The 26,753-nt window shown below is 37.3% G+C and overlaps 1 protein-coding gene across 1 annotated transcript in view; it reads right to left on the bottom strand.

Annotated features, from left to right (window-relative positions):
- The window catches only part of Ccdc178 (coiled-coil domain containing 178), a 330,861-nt gene that overhangs the window by 251,358 nt on the left and 52,750 nt on the right, over positions 1-26,753 (bottom strand). Inside the window, exons 7-8 of the mRNA XM_060378608.1 lie at positions 25,557-25,699; positions 18,719-18,876 (exon numbers count right to left, since the gene is read on the bottom strand). Coding sequence (XP_060234591.1) covers positions 18,719-18,876; positions 25,557-25,699 — 301 coding nt within the window. The remainder of the gene's footprint in view (positions 1-18,718; positions 18,877-25,556; positions 25,700-26,753) is intronic.

The raw sequence follows: 26,753 nt of genomic DNA, 5'->3' as shown, positions 1-26,753 counted from the left end.
TGCTAAAACCATCTGCACCTGAGTTTTGTTAGATCAATGACTGCTTCTATTTTCTTAGGAATAATAGGTTTATTTAAATTGTTTAGTTGAACTTGGTTAACTTTGGTAAGTTGCATAAAGAAAATCTTCCATTCTGTTTAGATTTTCTAATTTTTTTGGTATACAAGCTTTTTTTTTTTTTTTTTTTTTTCAATGCAGTTTATTCAGGAACCTTGAACAATCCTCGGACCCCGGGGAAAGCCAGCCCACAGCTTAAATAGCCTCTGGGTAGCCAACCCAGGCGTGCCATGGGGGCAATGCAGATAGGTCCACATACATGGAAGCAAGCCAGATCCTCGGCCTTAGCCAAATGTGGAGTTGTTCGTGACAGAGAGCACTCACCATCGGGAAGGTGGAAGGCGGAAACCAGCTCCATCTTTAAGGCATAGCATTCCGCAGCTCTCTACAGTTCCCCCTTTTTGTTTTAGACGCATCAGGCAAGAGTAGAGGTCTGATCTCTGATATTAGAAATAAATTGGGACTTTGTACAGATGTTCATTTAGGTGTCATCCACCCAAAGAGCATCGGACCCGTCCGATACCTTTTTCTCAGAGGCGGGACCTGGGGCATCAACCCGCATGCAATCAGACATGCTCTTCTCTGGGTCCAAAGCGGCTGACCCTGAGTGCAGTGCTTAGCCTCGCATCCTGAGCGTATCATTTTAGCTTTTTATGGTATCCAACCATGCTTGGGGAGAATGTCTTGCTTCAATGGCTGTAAAGGCCTGAATGATCATGGCTGCATCACACTGTTGTGAGACTCTAATCTTGCATATATACCACAGGCAAACCAAGGAGACCAACACCAGAAGGCCTGCTAACACTCCCATGCCCGCCCATTCCTTCAGATGATTCATGGCTGCAGCAATCCATGTTGATAATCCTGTGGGTAGTCCTGCGTCCACTCCGGTAGAATTTACTGTGACAATGGCCACTCTCAGCTGCTCCATCGTAGTATCGAATTGGTTTTTTTTAAGCCCCAATGCTAGTAAAGTTAGGTATGCCCTGGTTACTCGCATGCCTCACTGGGTGCCTATGCCCATTGATGCCCCTCACGCTATGATTCTCTTCAGACAGAAAAGGGATCTTGGAACTACAGCCACCATTGTTACTACCATCTCATTGACGGCTGTTGGAGCTACCACCAGGGCATTAGCCATGAGTCATACTGGGCAGACTGCTCAGACCCTGAATAATCATTTAGCCAATGTAGCTCATGCCTTAGTTGTACATAAAGGAATTAATGCTCAACTAAAAGGAAGCTTGATGGTGTTCAATCAGAGGATTGACCTCTTGCAGGAGCAAATTGATACCCTTAGCAAATCGCTCAACCTGGCTGTCAATGAAAGTATGCTGGACTTTGTGTCACTAGCATACAACATGAGAATTTTTCCTGCGCTGCAAATCGGTATACAAGCTTTTGAAGTAAGATCTAATGCTTCTTTGGATTTCCTTGGTGTCTGTTGTTATGTAACCCTTTTCATTTCTGATTTTTTTTTGTAAATTTGGTTATTATTTATATGCCTTGTACTTAGTTTAACTTAGGGTTTGTCTAGCTTGCTGACTTTCTCAAAGAGCCAGCTCTTGCTTTCATTGTTTCTTTGTATTTTTCTCTTTGTTTCCAATTTATTTATTTCAGCCCAAGGTAATTATTTCCTGCCATCTACTCCTTTGGGTGTGTTTGCTCCTTTTTGTTCTAGAGCCATTAGTTCTGTTGTTAAGTTGCTAGTATGGGATCTTTCCAAGTCCTTTATGAAGGCACTTAGTGCTATGAACTTTCCTCTTAGTACTGCTTTCATTGTGTCCCATAAGTTTGAGTATGTTGTGCATTTATTTTCCTTGAATTCTAGAAAGTCTTTAATTTCTTTATTTCTTCCTTGATTCAGTGGTCATGAGTAAGAAGTTATTCAGTTTCCAAGTGATTGTAGGTTTTCTATTGTTTTTGTTGTTGAATTCCAGCTTTAATTGGGGTGTTATTATACAGATGGGCATTTAAATTTTCTTGTATCTGTTTAGACTTGCTTTGTGGCCAAGTATATGATCAATTTTGGAGAAAGTTCCATGAGCTGCTGAGAAGAAGATATAATCTTTTGTGTTTAGGTTAAATGTTCTATAAATATTTATTAGGTCCATTTGATTCATAATGTCTGTTATAGTTTCATTATTTCTGTATTTAGTTTCTGTCTGAATGAGCTCTCCATTGGTGAGTGTGGGGTGTTGTAGTTTATTTAACACTATTAATATGGGAGTTTCAATGTGTGTGGTTCAATATTTGATTTAAGCTTTAGTAATGTTTCTTTTACAAAGGTGGGTGCCCTTGCATTTGGGGTATAAATATTCAGAATTGAGACATAATCTTGGGTAGATTTCTTCTTGGGTATGACATGTACTTCTACTTCTCCATCTTTTTGATTTGTTTTTTTTTTTTTGTTGAAAGCCTTTTTTTTTTTTTTAATTAGATATTAGCATGGCTACTCCAGCTTGCTTCTTGGATCTGTTTGCTTGGAAAACCTTTTCCCAGCTCTTTACTTTGAGGTAATGTCTAGCTTTCTTTCTGAGATGTGTTTCTTGTATGCAGCACAAAGATGGGTCCTGTTTTCGCATCCATTCTGTTAGTCTGGGTCTTTTAATTGAAGAATTGAGTCTATTGATCTTGAGAAATATTAATGATCAATGATTGTTAACTTTTCTTATTTTGATGTTGGTTTTCAGTGTGTGTGTGTGTGTGTGTGTGTGTATGAGTGGGCATGTGCATGCATGCAATTGCTTCTTTTGGGGTTTTGTTGGTGTGAAACTATTTACTGTGTTTTTTTGGATATAGCTAACTTTCTTGTGCTGGAGTTTTTCTTCTAGTATCCTCTGTAGGGCTGGATTTATGGAAAAAACATTATTTGCTTTGTTTTTGTTATGGGAATATCACACTTTATCATGTGTTCTTCATCCAGGGTGATTGAAAGTTTTGATGGGTATAGTCTAGGCTGACATCTGTGGTCACTTAGAGACTGAAAAATATGTTCCCATGTCCTTCTGGCTTTAAAATCTCTTTGAGTAATTCTACTAGGTCTGCCTTTATATGTTACTTGGCCTTTTCCCAGGTGTCTTTTCATATTCTTTCTTTGTTCTGTATATTTGTTGTTTTGATAATTATGTGGCAGAAGGATTTTCCATTTTGGTACAATATATTTGGTGTTTTGTAAGTTTCTTGGACATTTATAGGCATCCCATTATGTAGGTTAGGGATTTTGCTGAAAATAATTTCCGGGTCTCTAACCTGGGAATTTTCTCTTTCTTCTATTCCTATTATTCTTATGGTTGGCTTTTTCATAGTGTGCAAAATGTCATGTATGTTTAGTGTTAGAAACTTTTTAGATGCAACATTTTCTTTGACTGATGCATCAATTTATTTTTCTATGTCTGAGATTCTCTCTTCTATCTCTTATATTGTTGCTGATGTTTGCATCTGTGGTTTCTGTTCTCTTACCTAGGTTTTCCATCTCTGGGATCCCCTCAGCTTGTGTTTTCTTTATTGCTCTCATTTCCATTTTGGGTCTTGAACAGGTTTACTCATGTTCTTAACCTCTTTGTATTCCCTTGTATTTTTAAAGGGAGTTAGTCATCTCCTCTTCAAAGGCCTTACTCATCTTCGTAAGATTGGATTTAAGGTCATTTTCTTGTTCTTCAGTTGTGTGATAAGATGGCTGGGTTCTGGTGGTGCCATATTGCCCTTGCTCTTGTTGATTGTGTTCTTCTGCTGGCCATTAGCCATCTGGTTCTCACTGGTATTGGCAGGCCTCTGGTAATGCAGGGGACAGAGCGGAGTCCATTGCTGCTGGGTTTACCCAGAGGGACCTGAAAGGCAGGGGGAGGGGTCTCACTTGCTAGTCCCTAATGGCAGCAGGCCTCTGGGCAAATTTTTCTTTTAAAAAAAAATATGTGACTTGACTTTGGTTTGTTTGCACTTGGTATTATGACCAATTATAGAACACATGATAAAATAGATTTGTTTTCCTCTTTGTTTTATAAAACTCAAAATTCAAATAAATTTGAATGATATGCATATTAATTTTTTAAAATGTGTCCTTTATAACATCAGTGCAAGACTAATCCTATAACTTTATATAAAGCTGAAGAAATATAATGGGCTCTTAAGAATGCTCATTTAAACATTTGTCTGAAAAATGTAGTTATTATCTTCCTCATTTTTTAATACTCTTTGTGAAAACTCTTATCTACTATTGAGTCTGCAAATATGTAAAAACTAGGGACAGGCCAATATAATTCCCGATGTATTTTTAAGCTTCCAATGTAGTTATAAAACATGAAGTTATATATGCTTCATCTATCAGACAACTGCCTATCCTCAGAAATAATTCTTCAATATGTTTACCCATGCAAACAATTAAGGTTAAAGGTGATCCACACTACCCTGCCTCTGCTAAATGTTTGTGGAAAGACCACTAAATGAAGTTATGAAATATTTGTGAGCTTACTTTAAAAAAAATTATTTATACAGTATTCTGTCTGCACCTCATTACAAATGGTTATGAGCCACCATGTGGTTGCTGGGAATTGAATTCAGGACCTTTGGAAGAACACCCAGTGCTCTTAAACCCTGAGCCATCTCTCCAGCCCTTATGAGCTTACTTAACAATTGCATGAGTGTTCTTGCAATCTACAGCTTTGGATTAAATATCCTAAAGCCCATGGAATCACTTGCGCTGTGAGCTGACTCTTGTCCTAGTAGAAAGGATAATACATGCACAAGGCTGAAAATTCCAATTATGGCTACATCTAAATTGTATGCTATGTCATGAATTTTGTCTTGGCAAATAAAAAGTGAAGAAATTCAAATGTCATATAAAATGGAAAATGTTTTTATTCCACTGTGAAGCAGAAAAATGAAAATTAAAAATAAAAAAAGAAAAATAATGTGGCACTTCTCATCCAGTCATTAGGTTGGTAAAATTTAAAATATTTTTCCAGTGCTAGAAAAATCATAGAAACCACACTTTGCTAATCTTCCCTAAGCCTGGATGAAGATGCTGGCTTCTGTATGCATATTGTTTTAGAAAAGATGCAAGAGCTACTTTGGAAAATTATTCTTAGTTCTCACCCATCAGTGTAACTTTTGAGGATCTATACCACAGAAAGAAACCCTGTCTGACAGGTCACTGTCTTACATGAACTCTCTTATTGTTTGGTTGTTTATAGTGGCTGTTAACTAGACTTGTTCTGAGTAGAGTCAATAGGTCAATAACTGAAGTTTTTCTTCAGGCAAGTGCTGTATAAGATTCTGCAAGGCTCCACTGTGCCTCCCTTCACATGTGTACCTCTATTCATCACAGCCCGAGAAAGAAGTAGGGCAGGAAAAGAGGAATGAAGGGTGGGAATGCCATTTCTAGCTCGAGCTGGTGATGAAGGTTGGCGGAACCAATCAGAGAAGATGCTGTACTATTACAGCAAGCAGAACACAGGCAGCAAGCACCTTTATGAGTTTGGGTTCTTTCAGGCTAAATACTTTGACTTGTTTATTTTCTATTGGTTTGGCTTTGTTTCAGACAGGGTATTTTGGTGTGGGAACTGTGATTCTCCTGTTGTCCTCCCTGAGTGCTGGGATCATAGGTGCTCATCACTATGCCTAGCTGAGATGTAATTATTTTCTGGGTAGGCTTTTGTGTCCAATGCCACTTGTGAGTGTTGAGAGCCTGGGGCCTCGGTGACATTGCAAAGTACTGGCTCAGAGAAAATATTCTTGAACTCCCTCTCCTAGACACATTCTCAGCAACTGCAACCTCTACATTGGTGCAACTGAAGAAGAAATTCCAGCCACTGTAGACACAACATTTGAGAACTTCTTGAAAATTTAAAACACCTTTAGTCTGAACAGAATTTCTCTTTCCCACATTGTACCCTTATTGATGTCATGGGGATGGGACTATTGTATAGTGTGTTTGCTATTAAAAAGTGTACATTAGACTTATATGTACTATCCCTCTTGGATAGCCACAATGCTGTTTCAAGTTAAAGAGCAAATTTACTGTGTTGGCACAGGGGATACCCGGTTTGTGTGTATGTGTGTGTGTGTCTGTGTGTGTGAAAGAAAGAGAGAGAGAAACAGAGAGACAGAGAAATAGGCAGAGAATTGTTCTTTGACTATGTACATATGTGAATATGTATGCCTTATTATGTATTTATAGAAACATGGAAAGTTAAAATATATCCATGTTTTTTCAAGTCAAAAAACAGTGATGAAAAAGGTGTAAATAATATGAAGTTCCCACCTGGAAGTGAAATCTGACTCTCTGTTAATAGCTTCTGAAACAGTAATATTCTAAATGAAGCATGTTTAAAATGCTCAACCCCATTAGTCATCAGGAAAATGCAAATTTGAAACCATAATGGGATAACTCCTTCAAAAGAACTATAATTAAAAATAAATAAAAACATAACAGATGGTGTTAATTGGAAACTGGGTTTCTTATAAATGATGATAGGAGTTAATAGATATGCAAATATTTAGGAAAACTTTCTGACATTGTCTATTAAAGCTAAACATACACATTGTTGGCCTAGCAACATGCAAGATGCATGAGTGTGGTTTCAAGGCATATTTTATAGGTCTGGGCTGGAAAAGCTGTCAGGATTAAATCACCATAAACAGAAGTAGGGAGCAAACACTGCAAGCTGCAGATAGGCTGAATGGCTGAATGTTCAAATACCGTGAGTTACGTTTGACCTCAGAGGCAGCTCAGTGGGGAGAGAAACTTGCTGCCAACCATTATGATCTGAGTCTGAGCTGTGGGGCCCACCCAATAAAAGATAAATGAGTACCTTTTGTACAAAGAATAAAATCTAAATTAAAATATCATTACATCATTTTATCCTCTCATTCCTTCCTCCAATCTCTTCTATGTCCCATCCTCATATTGCCTCACTCCATCTCATTCTTGAAAGTTGACCTTTTATTTACACACACATGGTATGACACATATATCCCAGCCCCAATAAAAGTTAAATGCAATTTTAATCATTAAAACTAAAGCCTCTGCAGACTATCAAAGCAGATACTGAGCCTGATGGCCAACTGACCGGCAGAGAGAATGGAATTTTATGTAAGAAGAGGGAAATAACAAGAGCTGGAGAGGACAGGAACTCCACAAGAAGAGCAACAGAACAAGAAAATTTGAATACAGGGAACTTCCCAGAGACTCATATTCCAACCAAGTACCATGCATGGAGATAACCTAGAACCCCTGCACAGATGTAGCCCATGGCAGTTTAGTGTCCAAGTGGGTTACATAGTGATGGGAAGAGGGACTGCCTCTGACATAAACTGATTGGCCTGCTCTTTGATCACCTCCCCCTGAGGGGGGAGCAGCCTCACCAGGCCACAGAAGAAGACAATGCAGCCATTCCTGATGTGATCTGATAGACTAAGATCAGAAGGAAGGAGAGGAGGACCTCCCCTATCAGTGGACTTGGGTAGGAGCATGCATGCAGAAAGGAGAGGAAGGGTGGGATTGGGAGGGGAGGAGGGGGGGCTTATGGGGAGATACAAAACGAATAAAGTGTAATTAATAAAAAAAACTAAGTTTGAGATCACTACTAGTTACAAATATAGAGATTATAAGTAGAGGTTACAAGTTAGTAGTTATTTATATAAATCTTATGACACATGACTTGGGTGTGCTCAAATATTTGCAGAGTGGAAGATACAAAGAAATCAGTGGAAGAGAAAATAAGCATCCACAAAACAGGAAAAAGTAAGAAGATCTGTACTTCTGAAGCCATGTGAGAAAGCTTCTAATAGAAGGCTTTTCTCAGTTTGGCTAGAAGTTCTGTGTAAGTCAGTTAAGACAATGCCAAGAGAATAGAGGCTAGCCTTAGCAATGTAGAAGTCATTGCTGGCCTAAGAGAGACAACAGTTGAGTGAGCAGGACAAAAAAGTATACTAGAAGGTACTTAAGAACAGGATGAGTTGCATGGAGAGGACCTAGAGCCCCTGTTCAAAGGAAGTGCATGGGCTGCTCAGTGTCCAAGTGGGTTCCTTAGTAAGGGGAACAGGGGCTGTCTCTGATGTGAACTTAGTGGCTGGCTCTTTGATTACTTCCCTGTGGGGTTTGCAGCCTTGCCAGGCACAGAGGAGGGCAATGCAGCCTGATGAGACCTGATGGGCTAGAGTTAGAGAGAAGGGGAGGAGGTCTTCCCCTATCAATGGACTAGGGGAGAGCCATAGGGGGAAAAGAGGGAAGGAGAGTGGGATTAGAAGGAGATGAAGAAGGGGTACAAAGTTACAAGCTGGGATGCAAAGTTAATAAATTGCATTTAATTAATTAATTAATTAAAAAAGAACAGGATGAATAACAACACAGTCAGATATGACTTTTTCCATGAACTGCAGGTTCAATTAAAAAAAATCCATGGATACAATTTGTTATATTTATAGATAGCAAGAGAAGACATTACATGAGTATGACCGCAGATGCTGGAATGAATCTTGACAAAAATCTAACTGCCTAATGTTAAGGTCAAAGGCACTCAGTAAGTTCAAACCAACAACTACGGTGAAGTACTAAATCTTAAAACTACCTGCCTACTTCCGGGAAAAATGGAAGCTAGGCAAACGCAAAAGAATTTTCAGTAAGAAAAGGGCAGAACAAGAGCTCCAATTATTATTACTGTGACTCAGTATTTCACTGCAGGTACTGACTAAAGTCACCAAATAACAAAGCAACTTCAGGTGTAAGATTTGATGGCAGACTAGTAATAGTTTGCTTCCTGGAAGCTCCAGGATGAATGATGCTAAAAGTAATAGAATAAATACCTTAATACACTATGAATTTACATTATTGATTATTTACCTAACCCTAACTGGTAAACAAAAGTAATCAAATATAAATCTCAAATTACTGTTGCAACAAAAGCTTCCATGTATGTGGACCTATCTGCATTGCCCCCGTGGCACGCCTGGGTTGGCTACCCAGAGGCTATTTAAGCTGTGGGCTGGCTTTCCCCGGGGTCTGAGGAGTGTTCAATGTTCCTGAAAAAACTGCATTGAAAAAAAAATGAATTTTTTGAAAACTACAAATCCTGCATGAGGAAACACCTTATAAAACACACTCTTAATTGACACAGAAAGCAACCTGAACTACAGGCTCTTCATCACCAATTGTGAGTCAAAATCTTTGAAAAACAGTGTCTTCAATGAAAATCTTGTGACAATGATTTCCTAAACAGTACTATTCTCATGAAACACACATCTCATTAGGTCTTGTAAATTGACAAGGGTCAATTTACTGTGAGGAACTGTATGCATAAGTTGTGTGTAAACTCTGCAACATTTCATATAAAGAAATATAGCCTGTGCAGGTTTTTTCCTCTACAGGGGCTACTGAGAAGCAACTATAAATTCAGAGTTTGATAAGCTGAAGCAATCACTTCAGCTGCCCAGATTCCTCACAAAATTTATATCCTAAGAAATACAAAAATGAAATTAGAAGCTGGACCCAATGAAAGAATCCTGTGGATTTAACAAGATTCAGTTCACAGTTTGATCATGTTGAACATAATATTCAAAACTTATTTTATATTAAAAGAAGCAAAGCTGGAGCCATTATTGTCATTTATACATTTAGGAAAAGATAATACAAACCCAGCCTCCAAATTAGGACTCAGATGTCAGACATGAACTGAGTAGGCACTGAGGGGCCAATGTCTACTAACTTCACAGGGTCATTTGTATGAAATCCAATGATTTCATGAATAGAAACACTACCTAAGAAGAGAAGTTTAAAAGGGCCAAAGTTTCAGAATATTAGAAAATGTGAAAATGTGATCAAATCGTGTCAGCCCTGGAAGAATGACCACTGTGATTCTTCATGGTTTTGGCACTATGCAAGCAACTATCATTATTTTTGCACAATAACATTATTTTATTAACGTGAACAATTTAGTTTAATCATTTTGAAGTATTTGTCATAGTTTTATTTATAGTGCTTACAATTAAAAGCATGTAAAATGATATAGAAATGCCCTTTAATTTAGTGTAAAGAGAGACACATTGCCAATTCTGATATGATAGTATATTTTAAATATATTACATAAGCTGTGCAGCTATCTAAACAGAATGTTAACAATGCCTATGTCTTGACAGGGGTATAACAGAACAGATAAAATTTTCCAATGCATTTTAGTGTATTCCAGACTTTGAAGAATGAATGCTATTTGTGCCACTTATGGTGTGCCTTGAAATAATTTTAGATCCCAGTTTGAGTGACGAGCCTCATCTCGTGAGTGTTGCCATGGAGAAAACAATATACGCTAATAGTACATGCAGCACACTATGATGGGAAGGCCTGACTGGAATGATTTTAAACAGGGCTGTCCAGCGACACACTGAAGATAACCAATACAGAAAAGTTTGCAAAGATTTTGATGCAAAGTATAACAAAAAAATAGAGCTAGAGCCATCAGAGGAAAAAAAAAACACATAAATGTGTGTGTTTATATACAAAAACATACACATGCATAATTATGAATATTCAGAATTTAAAGAGGAAAGTGTAAAATGAGGAACAGGATAAGTCTAAAACTGTAAAGTAATGAAAGCTATAAATATATGTGTAGTTTATTAGATGTCAGAAAATTACAGACACATTGAACTCAAAACCATCTTCAAATTCATTAAAAATTTTAAACTAAATTATATGAGAAGTTATAGAGTCAGAAATAGTTAGAAAATTTTATGGTAGAAACTTCCATATAATAATACATTATTATAAATGTAAATACATCTGGAAATTTTAATTATTTATATTATTTTCTAGTCTGTTAAAAAGTACAAAATAATTTTACCCATGTGCTATAACAAATGATACCTACAATAAATACCAAATAAGAAAAGTACCCAAAGAAAGCAGTTATATTTTCTCCAGAAGGTTTTACCAAATTTCCAAGGAAAATTATTTAAATATATACTAATTCTTTATGTAATCAGAAAAAAGAAATCATCAAAGTTCAATTTATAAAGGTTTAGCTCCGATAGGAAAATCCATCAAATGTGGCAAAAATTACAAATGGTGCAGTATGGACTCATTTATGAATATGGATGTAAAATCTTAAGTGAAATACTTGCAAGCCAAACATAGCAGTAGATTAGAAGAATAAACCATAACCAGACAAAATTCATCCAATGAATTTAAAGCAGTTTGATAGTAATACAACACAAAGTTTCAATTGGTCAAGTGGGAAACTCCAGATAGACAGAAAAGACTTTCTGTAGCCAATATGAATTGCTAGTAACTGGATCTGATAAACTTAGTTTGCATTTTTATGAATGTATGTGTGATAGTGAATATATATTTGAGGCTGACATTCGGGTAACGACAAGAACAGATAATGAGAGGCAATTTTATAGATGACATTTAATAGCCTATCTATGTAGGTACACAGAGAAAGATGAAAAAATTAACAACATATACTTTTATACTCCTTCACCTTCTTCAATGAGGCTTCCTGTGCTCTGGCCAAAGTTTGGCTGTGAACCTCTGCATCTGCTTTGATCACCTACTGGGTGGAGTCTTCCAGAGGCCCTCTGTGGTAGGCTCCCAACCTGTTAGCTTTCTTCTATTGCTTCCAGTTTCTCCTGTTTGCCCTTCTGGATGAGATTTAAGCATCCTCCCTAGAGTCGTCCTTGTTGTTTACCTTCTTTAGGTCTATAGATTTTAGTATGTTTATCCTATATTATATGGCTAATATCTGCTTTTAGTGTCTCTTACATAAAGGGCAGGAAAGTAAGAGCGGAATTTTTCAGGAAGAAGAGGTTCATTGGGAGTGTGGAAAGTATAAGAAATGGTACTGAAGGATGAAGCCATTAAAATGCATCAAAGAGAAGCTTTGGTTTTGTAGAAGATCACTATTAGACAAATAAAATTGGTCAAAATGTGGCAAATAACTGAGCTTGGAGTTTCCAAAATGTGCAGCTAAAGGAACATCCCAGAGGACCAGGATAGAACATTTGCTTCTGTATACAGTCTTCTGCATACAGAGGAAAGTTGCTCCCATAGCATGTCAAAACTATAATCACCTGAAGCTCGCCATCGTAATAACACCAGTTGACACTCTAACATGGATAGTGAAAAGGCGCTAACCTTACAGAAAGAACTAAAACCTGCAGAGAGAGGCAGAATCAAGCTTCTCCATGGATGAGCCCCTAGTAGGTTACCCAGTCCTATGTAGTCAGCCCTAACTAACACAAACAGGAGTAACATTAATTTATATATTAGCAAGCTTCATTCATATATATCTGCATACATAATTATATATATGTGTATATGTATATAAAAAATGTGAATATATGCATGTGTGTACATGTGTATATATATATATGTGTGTGTGTGTACATATATTGCTTAACACATTAATTATATATACATATATACTTAATGCATATACACATTACTTAAGGCTGAAGTCATGGACCTGAGGCAGAGTCTAGTGACATGGAGGAGGTGGAGCTGGGAGAGGAAGATAAGATGGAAAATATGTAATTACAATAAAAAACTAAAAATGTGTTTTGTACAGGTATGGAACTTTTGAAAATAAATGATAATTTATAAGATAAGAAAAAGGAACTTACAGAAAGCCTGATTTTCACATTTAAAAATTATTTGATCAGAACTCTGAAGCTTCTTAACCAATTTAACAGTATTTTATTTACTCTAGGTATTATTTGCAGAAGAGGAATGTTGAAAACGTGTCTGCATAGACTAAAGATTGAGAATGACATAGATTGGAAAAATTGTATGTCAATGAGGTAAGTGGAAAGCAAACTATGCCTTGAAATCTGAATATGAATTCTCTGTGAACCTGTATGTGCAATTAAGCAGCACGAATCTTGTTTTTCTCTTTAAATGGAGGTTTCAGTTGCATACCAAACACAAGGCTTGATGATAATGCACATCACTGCTTTTAACTGAGTGCTGGTTGTATGCTGTGGAAATTGTAGTTTAAAGATTTTATAATGAGGGGAATGTAGAAAGATTAATATATTTAAATTTCATCATGCTCTCATCTTCCCTGGAATGTGTGCTAGTCCAAACAAGTTCTATAATTGAAAACTACTAGGAGCCTTTTAAATGCTTTCATGATTCCCTGTCATGAATAATATTGTGTTATTATAACAAATTAAGGAGGCGTAGGGTTGCCAGTTTAAAGATGATGTATGAAATAAAAGATTACAGGCTTTGCAAATAATTTCCCCTTCTTTGAAAATATCTTGTCAATGGTGATCATTTTACAGGTGACAAATTGAACTATCATTGGCAAATTATAAAAAAGTTAAAGCTGTTTGAGTAATAACATGTCATCTCGTGACTGCCACATTTCCCTGGTGCTTATACTCATATCTTGCAATGAGTTACACATTTGGGGACATTGCATCCACACAATTTTAGTTAGGGTTTCCATTGCTGTGATAAAACACCATTACCAAAAGCTGCTTGGTGAGGAAAAGATTTATTTCATTTTAAAACGCTCATACTCCATGACAAAGGGAAGTCCGGACAATAATCTAGAAGAAGGAGCTGAAGCAAAATCCACACAGGAATGCTACTTCCTGGCTTTCCCTTCCTGGCTTCCTCAGCCTGCTTTCCTATATAAATCACATAGGCTCACCAGCCCACAGGTGGCACAGACCACAGTAAGCTGGATTCTGACACATCAGTCACCAACAAAGACTTGAAATAAGACAACTACTTGAAATAAGACAACCAACAGTCTACTGGAAGTATTTTCTCAATTGAGGCCCCCTCTTCCAAAGGAACTCTAGCTTGTGTCAAGTAGACAAAACTAGCCAGCACAGTTGATCCCCTGTCAGCCTGACATGCAAACACATCACTAGTCAACCTGGCCTGGACATTTCCCTCTCCACTTGTTTCTAAGATAGCATGCCAATATCAATATTTCAATACAAAACCAGTAACTTTAAAAGCCCCACAGTCTTTAAAAGTTCTGTCTCTTTAGAACACCCAAGCTCTTTCAAAACCCAAACCTATCTAAAATACCCGAAATAGCTCTAAAAGAGCCACAATCTCTTTAAAAGTCTAAAGACTTCAACTCTGAAAGTTCAAGTTCTTTCAACTGTGGGCTCCTGCAAAAAAATGAGAGAGAGAGAAAGAAAAAGAAAGAAAAAAGGAGGGAAGGAAGGAAGGAAGGAAGGAGGGAGGGAGGGAGGGAGGGAAGGAAGGAAGGAAGGAAGGAAGGAAGGAAGGAAGGAAGGAAGGAAGGAAGGAAGGAAGGAAATGAGCACACTAACAAATACACACACAAACAAAAACCAATTAAATATTTCTCCTCCAGGAGAAATAACCAGGACACCATAACAATCAAACCAAAGCACAAGACAAATAAACATAACAATCCAATAGGGTAAGTGTTGCTATCACCCTTATGGGACTCAGGATTGACCTTCTAATCTCCACAGCATATTTCCCAGGCTCAGGCCTGTTCCATCCTGTGGATGATGCTGTCTTTGATGAGGCTGTGGAATGTAACTGGCATCTCCAAAAATGTTGGGGTCTCTGCCACCCGATTCAACATTAACAATTGTCTCCCCTGGAAAATTTTAGGGACTCTGACAGTGTCATGTGAAACCTAAACTTTTCTCCATGACATTGTCTATGCTGGGGTTTCTAGAATAACTGAGGCTGTATCCCTAACAGTTGACTCTTCCTCTCTTCAAGGATACTTTTCCGCCAAGCCTCAGATTCTATTCATGACTCTTTCATGCCTTCAAAACAAGTACCACTTGGGAGACTTTCACATATCACCAAGTCAGCTGTCAGCATGAGGTGCTGCACTGCCCCCTTCAGACCATAGACTCCATGAGCTGACCCTGATGAAATCCTTCCCAGAATCTTATTCAGTTGGTTCTTCAGTCCCTGCCAACCAGCAAGTATTTTCACAACAAAGCAAAGGTTTTACTATGGGGATGCTGGTCTCTTATTAATCATATTCCATTTTTCAGCTCCAGCTGATCACGACTACAAATACTAATTCTAAATATCACATACATGGTTAATTTTTGTATCCAGCCACTTTGCTGAAGATATTTATCAGCTGTAGGTGTTCTCTGGTAGAATTTTGGGGTTGACTTATGGATACTTACATATTATCTGTAAATAGGGACACTTTGACTTCTTCCTTTCTAATTTGTATCCACTTGATCCTATTTAGTTGTCTTATAGCTCTGGTTAGAACTTCAAGTACTATATTGAAGAGATATGGGATGAGTAGGCAGCCTTGTCTTGTCCATTTTTTTTAGTGGAATTGCATTGAGTTTCTCTTTATTTAATTTGATGTTGGCTATCGGCTTGCTGTATATTGCCTTTATTGTGTATAAGTATGTGTCTTATATTCCTAATCTCTTTAAGACTTTCATCGTGAAAGTGTGTTGGGTTTTGTCAAAGGCTTTTTCTGCATCTAATGAGAATATCATATGATTTTTTTCTTTGAGTTTGTTTATATGGTGAATTACATTGATGGAGTTTTGTATGTTGAACCATCCCTGGCATCCCTGGGATGAAGCCTACTTGGTCATGTTGGATGATGTAATTGATGTGATCTTGGATTTGGTTTGTGAGTACTTTACTGAGTATTTTTCCATTAATGTTCATGATTGAAATTGGTGTGAAATTATTTTTTTTCATTGAGTCATTGTGTAGTTTGAGTATCAGGGTGACTGTGCTTCATAGAGTAAGTTTGGCAATGTTCCTTCTGTTTCTATTTTGTGAAATAGTTTGAGAAGCATTGGAAATAGCTCTTCTTTGGGGTACACAGCTAAAGGGAGCATTCTCAATAGAGGAATCTCTAATGGCTAAAAGTAACTTAAAGAAATACTCTGTTTAGCTCTGTACCCCATTTTTCAATCGGATTATTTGGTTTGTTGGTGCTTAATTTCTTGAGTTCTTTATATATTTTGGATAGTAGTCTCTGTAATATATAAGGTTAGTGAAGACCTTTTCCCAGTCTGTAGGCTGTCATTTTGTTCTGTTGCCTGTGTCCCTTGCTTTACAGAAGCTTTTCAGTTTCATGACTTACCATTTATTAATTGTTGATCTTAGAGCCTGAGCTCTTTCTGTTCAGGAAGATGTCTCCTATGCCAGCAAGTTCAAGGATCTTCCCCACTTTTTCTTCTAACAGATTTAGTATGTCTGGTTTTACATTGAAGTCTTTGATTCACTTAAACTTTACGTTTGTGCAAGGTGATAAGTATGGATCTATTTGCATCTTTCTACATGTAGATATCCAGTTAGACCAGCACCGTTTGCTGAAGATGCTGTTTTGTTCCCATTGTATGGTTTTGGCTTCTTTGTCAAAAATCAGGTGTCCATAGGTGTGCGGGTTTATTTCTGGGTCTTCGGTTTGATTCCATTGATCCAGAGCTAAATAGTGAATTCCCACCAGAGGAATATCAAATGGCAGAGAAACACTTAAAGAAATGTTCAACATCCTTGTTCATCAGGGAAATGCAAATCAAAATGACTTTGAGAGTCCATCTCACAACCATCAAGATGGCTAAGATCAACAACTCAAGGGATGACACCTGCTGGAGAGGATGTTGAGAAAGGGGAACCCTCCTTCATTGCTGGTAGAAATGTGAACTTGTACAACCACTTTGGAAAACAATCTGGTGCTTTCTCAGAAAACTGGGAATAGTGCTATCTAAAGACCCAGCTATACTACTCCCAGGCATAATCCATAAGATTTTTAACAATATAACAAGCACATTTGCTGAACTATGTTCACAGTAGCTTTATTCATAATAGCCAAAATCTGGAGACAACCTAGATGTCCCTCAATCGGATAATGGATAAAGAAACTGTGGTTTACATAATAGAATACTACTCAGCTATTAAAAGCAAGGACATCATGAAATTTGCAAACAAATGGATGGATGTAGAAAATATCATCCTGAATGAGGTAATGCAGAACCCAAAAGACACTCATGATATGTACTCACTTATATGTGGACATTAGGCATACAATACAGGATAAGCATACTAAAATCTACAGACCTAAAGAAGCTAAACAAGAAGGAGGACCAAGATGCTTAATTCTCATTCAGAAGGAAAAACAAGGATAGATACTGGAAGTGGTAGAAAAGAGGGAACAGGATGGGAGCCTACTACAGATGTCCTCTAAAAGACTCCACCCAGCAGGGGATCAAAGCAGATGCTGAGACTCACAGCCAAACTCTGGACAGAGTGAGGAAGTCTTATGGAAGAAGCAGGGGATCGAAGGACACAGAGGGGACAGGAGGCCCACACGGAGAACAACAAAGCTAAAAAATATAAGTCCATGGGTCCTACAGAGACCCTAGTAAGGGGAGAAGAGACAGTCTTTGACACGAACTCCATTTTATTCTTTTTGATCACTTCTCCCTCGTGGCAACCTAGGCAGTCCACAGAGGAAGAGGATCCAGGCAGTCCTGATGGGCCCTTATAAGTTAGGGTTAGACAGTAGAGGAGGAGGTCTTCCCCTATCAATGGACTAGTGTAGAGTGATGGGGAGGAAGAGGGAGAAAGCGTGAGACTGGGAGAAGATGAGGGAGGAGGCTATAATTGGGATACAAAGTGAATAAATTATAAATAATAATTGTAATAATAATGATAAAAATAATGAAAAAGGAAATGCTCAACATCCTTAGTCATCAGGGAAATGCAAATCAAAATGACTTTGAGATTCCATCTTAGACTCATTAGAATGGCTAAGAGCAAAAATTCAAGTGACAGTACAAGCTAGCGAGGATGTGGAACAAAAGGAACACTCCTCCATTGCTGGTGGGAGTGGAAACTTGTATAAACACTGTGGAAATCAATCTGGCATTCTCTCAGAAAATTGGGAATAGTTCTACCTCAAAACCCAGTTATACCACTCCTGGGCATATATCTGAAATATGTTCAACCATACAATAAGGACACTTGCTCAATATGCTCATAGCAGCTTTATTCATAATAGCCAGAAACTGTCAACAACTCAGATGTCCCTCAACTGGACTGAATAACAAAACTATGGTACATTTACACAATAAAATACTACTTAGCTATTAAAAGCAAGGGCATCATGAAATTTGCAGGCAAGTGAATGGATGTAGGAAAGATCATCCTGAGTGAGGAAACCCTGATCTAGAAAGACACAACATACATGGTCTATACTCAGTCATAAGTGGATCTTACCAATATAGTACAAGATAAACATGCTACAACCCATAGACCCAAAGAAACTAAGCCCAAGGAAGGGCCCAAGGGAGAATGCTTGAATCCTGCTCTGAAAGGGAAATATAATCGACATCAGAATAAAACTAGCTATCTGAAGTGGAGGGATAGAGGGAGAAGTAGGGTAGGAGAGGGTAATTGAAGTTGATTGTGGCCAATGTACATGACAAACTTGCAAAAATAGTCTTAACAAACACATAACTTAACACAGCAAACATAAACTAATAAAAATATGAATTTTACTTACTGATTAACAAGCATTCTGTCGAACTGTCAAATCTGTTTTGCTATCCAAGGACAGGAAACTAACATAGGCAGGAAATTGACTGCTATTAAATCAGTGGTTAAGAAAATACAAACTTTTAGCTCAAAAGCATTTTCTAAATATTTCAAAATATGAAAAACTCACTTTTCTCATTTTATTTGCTACTTCATTTGTTGAAGCAAATGTCTCTCTCAGCATCTCACTCATTGCTTCTTCATCCTCGTCAATGTTTATGTTTGCACTGAGGATGGAAGTTGAGTAGTGATCCTGCAGATTGCTGAGCATACTTACCTCTTTCCTAAGATAAAAGCAGAGATGATTTTATCCATCTTGAAAAGAAAATTATATTTAAACCAGCCTCTATCTTATTAAGAATAAATAACATTTCTCCCATCCCACAACAGTTCCAAATTCCTAAAAAGCTCAGATATTAAGTAAAAATTGAGAGCAAAAGCAAACCAGTACTTATGTTTGCAAAGGAAAAGAATGAAGAGACAAGTTTTAAGTACATTACTTGACTGTCTGAGGGATCGTTTTAGATTGTTTTGTAGGAGAAGTTGGGAAACAAAGTGATAGGAAGCCTCCAGGCATTTAATTATCACAGTTTTTACACCTGTTGAGCCAGAACAGTCAGGAAAAAAATTGTGAGTCACTCATTCTCTCTCACTCTGTTGATAAGAACTATTATACAAGTATATTGACCAAAGAAGGTTAACCACAGAGAATTGGGTATATAGAGCAAAGAAACAGAACCCAGTGTGTACAAACAGAGCCATGGAAACACCACTTGATGATTCTTGAAATATTTCACATGCCCTTTAATGAAAACAGTATGATACAGGTGCCAGGCCACATGTATGCTAAAGGAATAAGAAAAAAGCTAAATCTGACTAAATCTCAAGCATCATTCTCTTAATGCTTCTAAGCATAACATGTAAAACTATATACAACATTTTTTAATAAAACAATCTATATACTGAAAAAAGAAGTTCTCAAAGCACCAAGCCTATAAAAATGGAATTGACAAATTAAATTTTAACAAAATTTAAAACTTTTCCACTACAAAATACCCCTAGAATGGGATCAAAAGACAAATCTTGGAAGGTTATAAGATAGTTGCACTATACATATTTGAGGTGTTTTTTTTTTTGTTTGTTTGTTTGTTTTTTTTAAATAAACTGCTCTTCTCTATAACGAAAGAGTTATCCATAAGCCAGGCAAAGCACTTGACCAGAAACTTCATAAAAGAAAGAATTCATTGTCATATAAACACAAAATGTGCAAGAGAAATGTAACAATCCAACGTCAGTGCTACAAACATACTACAGGGACTAAACGTTTCTCTTTCAAGAGGTGGTCTCTCAGAATCCCTCAGTCACTATTGTAAAGTTTTACATTTTTGTCTTTTAATGTAAGTGTAACATTGAATGTAGCTGAACTAAGGTAATCTATCAGAACTCTGCTGTGTGTTATTAAGAACATTTAATTAAGTAAGTCTAATCATAAAAAAGTGATCTCTTCTTGTTTGGTGTGGATGTCAAATGGTCTCTCAACATTCTGGATCTGGTTGGGTTTTTTTGTTGTTGTTGTTTTTCTTTTGAACTAATATACATGTAATTCACAGTCTGGCAATCATATTCAGATGCATGCATTTCAGAGAATGAAAATTAAATACTCACACAAAATTGTGCACATGAATTTCTAAAGTAGCCTCGGTCAGACTCGAAGAAACTAGAAACTAACCAAATGTTAAGTTTGCTTAAACTATGTATGGTTTGCTTAAACAAACTCAGTACACCCACACTATGAAATCCTACTTAGTGATAAACTCCAAGACATTCCTAGGATGTATCCACTAAGCTAGATTAATCTTACTGGCACACTAAAAGAAGAAAGGAAAAGAACGGGAAGGTTGCTTGTGACATGCTGCATTTATATAACATGCCTAAATGAGGAAGCTTTAAAGATGGAGAGCAGAGGATGAACAAGGAGCACAGACAGTGGGGCAGCATCGGAGAGGAAACTGTTCCGTATTTGGATCAATGCAGTAGTTATTGAATTTACACACAAGAAAAAGTTACATATAACAACACATGCAATCACATACATCCATACTAAGGACTATATGTAAAAACATAGCAAACATTATATAAGACCTGTTTTCTAGTCTGATATCAGATAGTTCAAATTTTTAAGATCTGCTCCCTTGGGAGAAGCCTGAAGAAGGAAACTGAAAACCCCATAAGCTTCCGTGGGTCTATCATTACTTATAAAGAAAACAATTATGGGGGAAAATTGCTGTATAACTAAACATAACTAAAATAGCAAATATTACTGCATCATGGTTTTTAAGGAATATTATTATTGATCTGTCACTGATCAGCTTTCGGCTCCCAAATCTACACACACAGCCCAGGCATAGGAGGGAGACTAATGGGAAACTTGAAAGGTTGAAGAATAGTGTGTAATTTGTATAAATTAAATCAGAAAACCGAGCACTGAATGCGTCAAGGATAACCATGAAAACAGTAGGTGACAGAACCCAACTAGATGACATTAATTTCCATTTTATTTATTTAGTTAGTCAGGTAGCTAGTTCAAATCTAGATTATTATAAAAATAAAGCAAATGAAGCCTCAAAGTATAAAGGCCTGGAGAGATGGCTCAGTGGTTAAAATAATCTACTTTTCCAGAGGACATGAGTTCAGATCCCAGGAACCACACTGGGTGTTCCACATCTGCCTGGACTTACAGCTCAAGGAACCATTGCCCACTTTAGCCTTCTTGTCACTTACACTCACACACAGACATATACATTAATAAAACTTTATGGTCTCAAGAACATAAGTGATCTTTTAAAGGACAGTAGAGAAGTCACATGATGAACTCTCTTCATAAGTGAAAGTTAAAGTTCAGATACTGTACGTTTTATTTATTTAGGTTATGTTATATGTCTTATTTTGTATATATGACTATTTTTCTACATGTATGTCTCCATAACACTTGCATGCCTCCTATTGCCCACAGAAAATGACATCGGGTTCCCCAGGATTGAAATTATGAGGGTGACTCTAGCTGAGACTTCTAATAAAATGGGTCATGGAGAATTAAGAAGTCAGCCTCTAACTAGACATGGCTACTAGTAGAGAGAGGGGAACACCAATCCACCAACAAAATCTTTGACCCAAAATTTATGATGCCTACAAGATGAGCAGGGACAAAAATGGAACAGAGATTGAGGGAATGTCCAACCAATGACTGGCCCCACCTGAGAGCCATCCCAGGGGAGACAGCCAACCCATGGCACCATTAACAATACTCTGCTGTGTTAGCAGAGGGTAGCCAAGAATAGCTGTCCTCTGAGAGGCTCTACCCAGCACCTGATGGAAACAGATGCAAAGACCTACAACCAATCACTGAGTGGAGCACAGGGAGCCTTGTGGAAGAGTGGGGGAAAGGATAGAAGGACACAGAGGGGACAAGAACTCCACAGAGGAACAACAGAACCAACTAACCAGGGTCCAGGAGCTTGCTGTGGATACTGAAGCTCCAACCAAGGACCATGCATGGACTGGAGCTTACAGAGGTGTGGCCGATGGAAAACTCTGTCTGTCTATAGGTTGCCTAGTAAGGGGACTCTGACATGAACTCTGTTGCCTGCTTTTAGATCACTTTTCCCTGGTGGGGCTACCTCATCAAGCCACACAGGAAGAGGTGCACTCAGACCTGATGTGACTTGTTATGCTGGTGTGGGTAGGTGAGTAGGGAGGGGCTCCCATTCTCTAAGTGGTAGGGAAGTGGGGATGGGGTAAACAGGGATGGAGGGTGAGACTGGGAGAAGAGGAGGAAGGGGACCAAAACCGGGATATAAAATGAATAAGTAAAAATTAAAATAATAAGAAAATAGAAAGAGACTTAAATTACAAAAACCATGTGGGTGCTGGGAATTGAGCCTGGGTCCATGGGAAGAAGAGCCAGTGATATTCAATGCTGAGCATCTCTCCAGCCCCAATGTCTTATTTATACTAAAACCCATTTTCTTTCATAATCAACCTCAACTTGTCAAGGTAACCTGACTGAAGCTGTTATTTTAAGAGATCTGTCACTCAAGAAGGACTCAAGATGGAAAGTCCAAGACACAAAAGGGGAAGAAGTAATTATCATGACAGTATTTTTTTAAAAATCCTCCTGTAAAAAAATAGGTCATAAAAAATAAAACATTCATCAACTGAATGGGCTGGCTCTTTGAACACCTCCCCTTGGGAGGTATAGCTAGTCCTGATGAGATCTGATAGGCTAGAGTCAGATGGAGGACCTCCCCTACCAGACGACTAGGGGAGGGGCATGGGAGGAGAAGAGGGAGGGAGGGAGGACAGAATTGGGAGGGGATGAGGAGGGTACAGCTGGGATACAAATGAATAAACTGTAATAAATAAAATAAATTAATTAATTTTAAAGATGTAATTAATTTTAAAGATGTAAAAAAACATTCTACAATTGACAACTATTTGATTTAAGGAAAATAGATAAATAGACAAACTTTTAATTATTTTTGTATTACCCAATATATTAAGAGCATCCGATGTATTTTGAATCTGACAATGTCATTTTGAATGTGGCAATTAATGTGTATTACAAAATAATAAAACAGAATTTTAGTCATCCAAAGAGAAGAAGAAATAATGAAATGATAACAAGTAATAGCACGAAAGAAAGTCCAATAAGCAAAACGGGTCACACAGTTCATGTTCATGGAGTGTACTAGTGATCTGAAGGGTAGTCAATACCCAATGTTTAAATCGTACTTACTGTAGGAGAATAAATATTTCTGCCCGTGTGATGTTTATTAGTGACTCTAAAATTTAAATAATACAACACACTGGAACTTGAAAATATTTTCAAAATACTAATAGAACTAAAAACATTTATAAACAAGATTAAAAAAGAATTCCAGCAGCCAGAAAAGGTAAACTCATTGTGACAAGAGGCCAGTGACTATCCCATATATCATAACCACTTTAAATTTGTATCCACATATGAACTAAAGCTATCATGGAATGCCAAAATTATGTTGACACATATGACAACACAGTGTGAAATTTTTGTGGCTGGGGTGTATATTGTGTGTGTGTGTGGGGGGATGCACGTGTGTTGATGCATGAAGTATGTGTGTGTAAATTCATATGCCCATGTGAAGGCCAGAGTAGGACATCTTTGTCTGTCACTATCAGCCTTATTGCCTTGAGAAAGAATCTCACTGAAGTTCTCTGGAGTTTGGTCTAGTTTGTCAGTCTTCCCAATGCTAAGGTGATTGACATGCCTTTTAACTTAAATTTTGGGATTCAAATACAAATTTTTGAAGACGCTCTCATGCACACACTGAGCCATCTCTCCAGCCCCTATGTTATATGAAAAAATTTTATAATCTTTTATCAGTGTTAAACTGAAGAAGCAGCAAAGAGCAGTAAAAATGATATTTAATTTCTCAAACATTGTCTCGGCATTTTACAAAGTACAGAAATTCAAAAGGCCAGGACAGAGCATGAGATTGTGAATTTTGAACAAGTATCTAAATAACACTAATGTTGCTGTATAAAACTTAGTTTATGATATGTAAGCATAGAAAACAATGTACGCAATAAGCAGAGAATGAATGTTTTTCCAGTTACATATAAGGCTAAGTAGAAAGAAGATGTACATGCTTGGAGCCCACACAGGCCAAAAGAAAGCACGGTAGTCACAGATGGTTGTGAGCCACCACCTGGGTGCTTAGAACTAAGCCTTCATCCTCTGCAAGAACAACGAGTGATATTAACCACCAAACTATTATTCCAGTCCCATATTAGGCACAGTGCAAAGGCATAGTGATTGTGAAAAAACATACACATTGTAGCAAATGGATGTTATCTAGATCATAAGATTCCTACTAATTGTCCTCATTTGCATATATTGATTTGATTCTAGCTTCATAATGATTTTAACATGAGATTAACTGGCTCTGCTAAATCAGGGATCAATTTAAATAAAGAAAACATTTTGATGTTACTTTTTAAGCCAAAGGAAGTTTTAAGTCGAGAAACTGGGAGGCGTATTGCCTAGTCTTATGTCAACTTGACAGAAGAAGGATCATTTCAGAAGACGGAAGGAAATTCAATAGAGACAACATCCCACCAGAGTCATTTGTGAAAAAAGTTAGCATGTGGTCCTTTTATGGGGGATCCTGCGAGCTGATAATGGATATAAGAGACCCAACTTAGTGTGGACAACTTGCTGCCACCCCTGAACCTGGAGGTCCTGAGTTCTATAGAAAAGCAGCCTAAACCAGCGAGTAAATCATGATCCTTTGTCACCTCTGCACCAGCTTATGTCTCCATATTTCTGCCCTGACTTTCCTAATGATGGAATATAAGCTGTAAGATGAAATAAACGTTTTCCTTCTATTTCTGCAACAAAACAACATAGGCTAAAGCAGAAATAGAAATCCTAAGATAGGAAGATATCAGAAGACATATTTACTTTAGAGATTAATGAAAAAAAAATAAAGATCTCAATTATTAATAATCAAAAGGTAATCTCTGCATTGAATGTATTGTTTTCCTAGTAAGAAATTAAATATTAATATTTGTGCTTATAACTACTGCATTAGTTCATAATGTGTGATCTCATTAAAAAAAACAAGGCAATAATTTTTGCATACAGATGACAAGGATCTACATGGTTGTTACACCTTATCCTCATGAAATTTGGTGGTATACATGAACATTTTTAAACAGAAATATACTGCTTTGTAGTATTTACATAGATTCATACATTATATATTCAAAGTTCAGTAGGTACAAACCTACTGATAATATAGGCATAAACAATTTAAATTCTGTGCTCTTTGAAAGTTTTTGAGTGGTGAAATTTATTACGGTTTGGTTAACATTTCTTTCTAGATACTCTACATAGAATTTTTACTGATAGGTGAATTCTTACTGATAGGCCTCCACAGTTTTTTGCTCATGGGCGATGTCTCTTTCATTTTCTTCTATCATATCCTTAAGATATGCTTTTGCAGTTTCATACTTTACCAAAGTATCTTTAAACTCTTCATGAACTGTTCGAAATAGTTCCATTACCTAGAAAAGAAAAACATTTTGCCCATGGATATGTGAATGGTTAATTACAAGAATTTCAGTGTCACTCATAATTTAGGGTTAAGAGTATTAACATATATATGTTAATTACTAATTACAATCACTAATTACTACTAATATTACAATTACTAATCCTCTAAATGTGTACTGCTAAGAGAATAGTGTTCCATGTTTCCTTTGCCCTGACTGACATCAGTGTTACAGAGGCATAAAAACTACAGGTTTATGTGCTCCAATTAAAATCACCTTTTAAACCACCAAAGCGTGTTGATTTTTAATGTGTATATATTATCATATTGCAAAGAAATATGATACCGTGGAGTAACAAAGAAGATTACATAACTTGTGCTTATTTTAATCAGAAATAAACTATTGTTCTTCACATAATAATCCAAAATCATTTACTTTTATTAATTACTGAATGCCATCAGCATTTTCTTCCTGTCTCCAGTACTCCTTTCTTATGCTCAACTCTCTCGTCTGAATTACATCCCATAATGCTCGCTGCTCTTCCCATTTCTGTGTATATACACATTGTGCACAACTTGAGGAAAACATGTGAGTTACTCAAAAGCCCCACAGTGATGAAGTGAGCTGCAAAGAAACTTTACAAGCTGAAATACTTTCTTCAAATGCACTGCTAAAGAGATAATGTGTTGAGGTGGAAGGTAAAGGCTTTCATGAATACTGGCTGGCAAACTGCTCTCAGGGAGGAAGAGTAATATATTTAATTCTCAACAACAGAACACAGAACACGGGAATATATGTATTCCAGGAAAAGTGAATGCTTGCACAGCATGAGCGTGAGTGTGAGTGGTGCTCCCAGAGGGCCTGGGGGGACATGCAGAATTGGTGGTTTCTGCAGAGGCCAGAAGAGGCTTCAGAAACTGCCAGAGCTACTGTTTGGGCAGCTAAAAGCCTTGAAAGTTCAAAAGAGCAGCAAGTACTCTTACCTCGGAGCTATCTCTCAAGCAAATATTGGGAAGTTTTAAATACTAAATACAGATATTATGCAAGGAAAGTACAGTTGTCATTT

Source organism: Meriones unguiculatus, chromosome 2, assembly GCF_030254825.1.
Source record: "Meriones unguiculatus strain TT.TT164.6M chromosome 2, Bangor_MerUng_6.1, whole genome shotgun sequence".
Classification (NCBI taxonomy): Eukaryota; Metazoa; Chordata; class Mammalia; order Rodentia; family Muridae; genus Meriones; species Meriones unguiculatus.
Note: the sequence above shows the minus strand (reverse complement) of the source record. Positions and strands in the feature narration are given on the sequence as shown.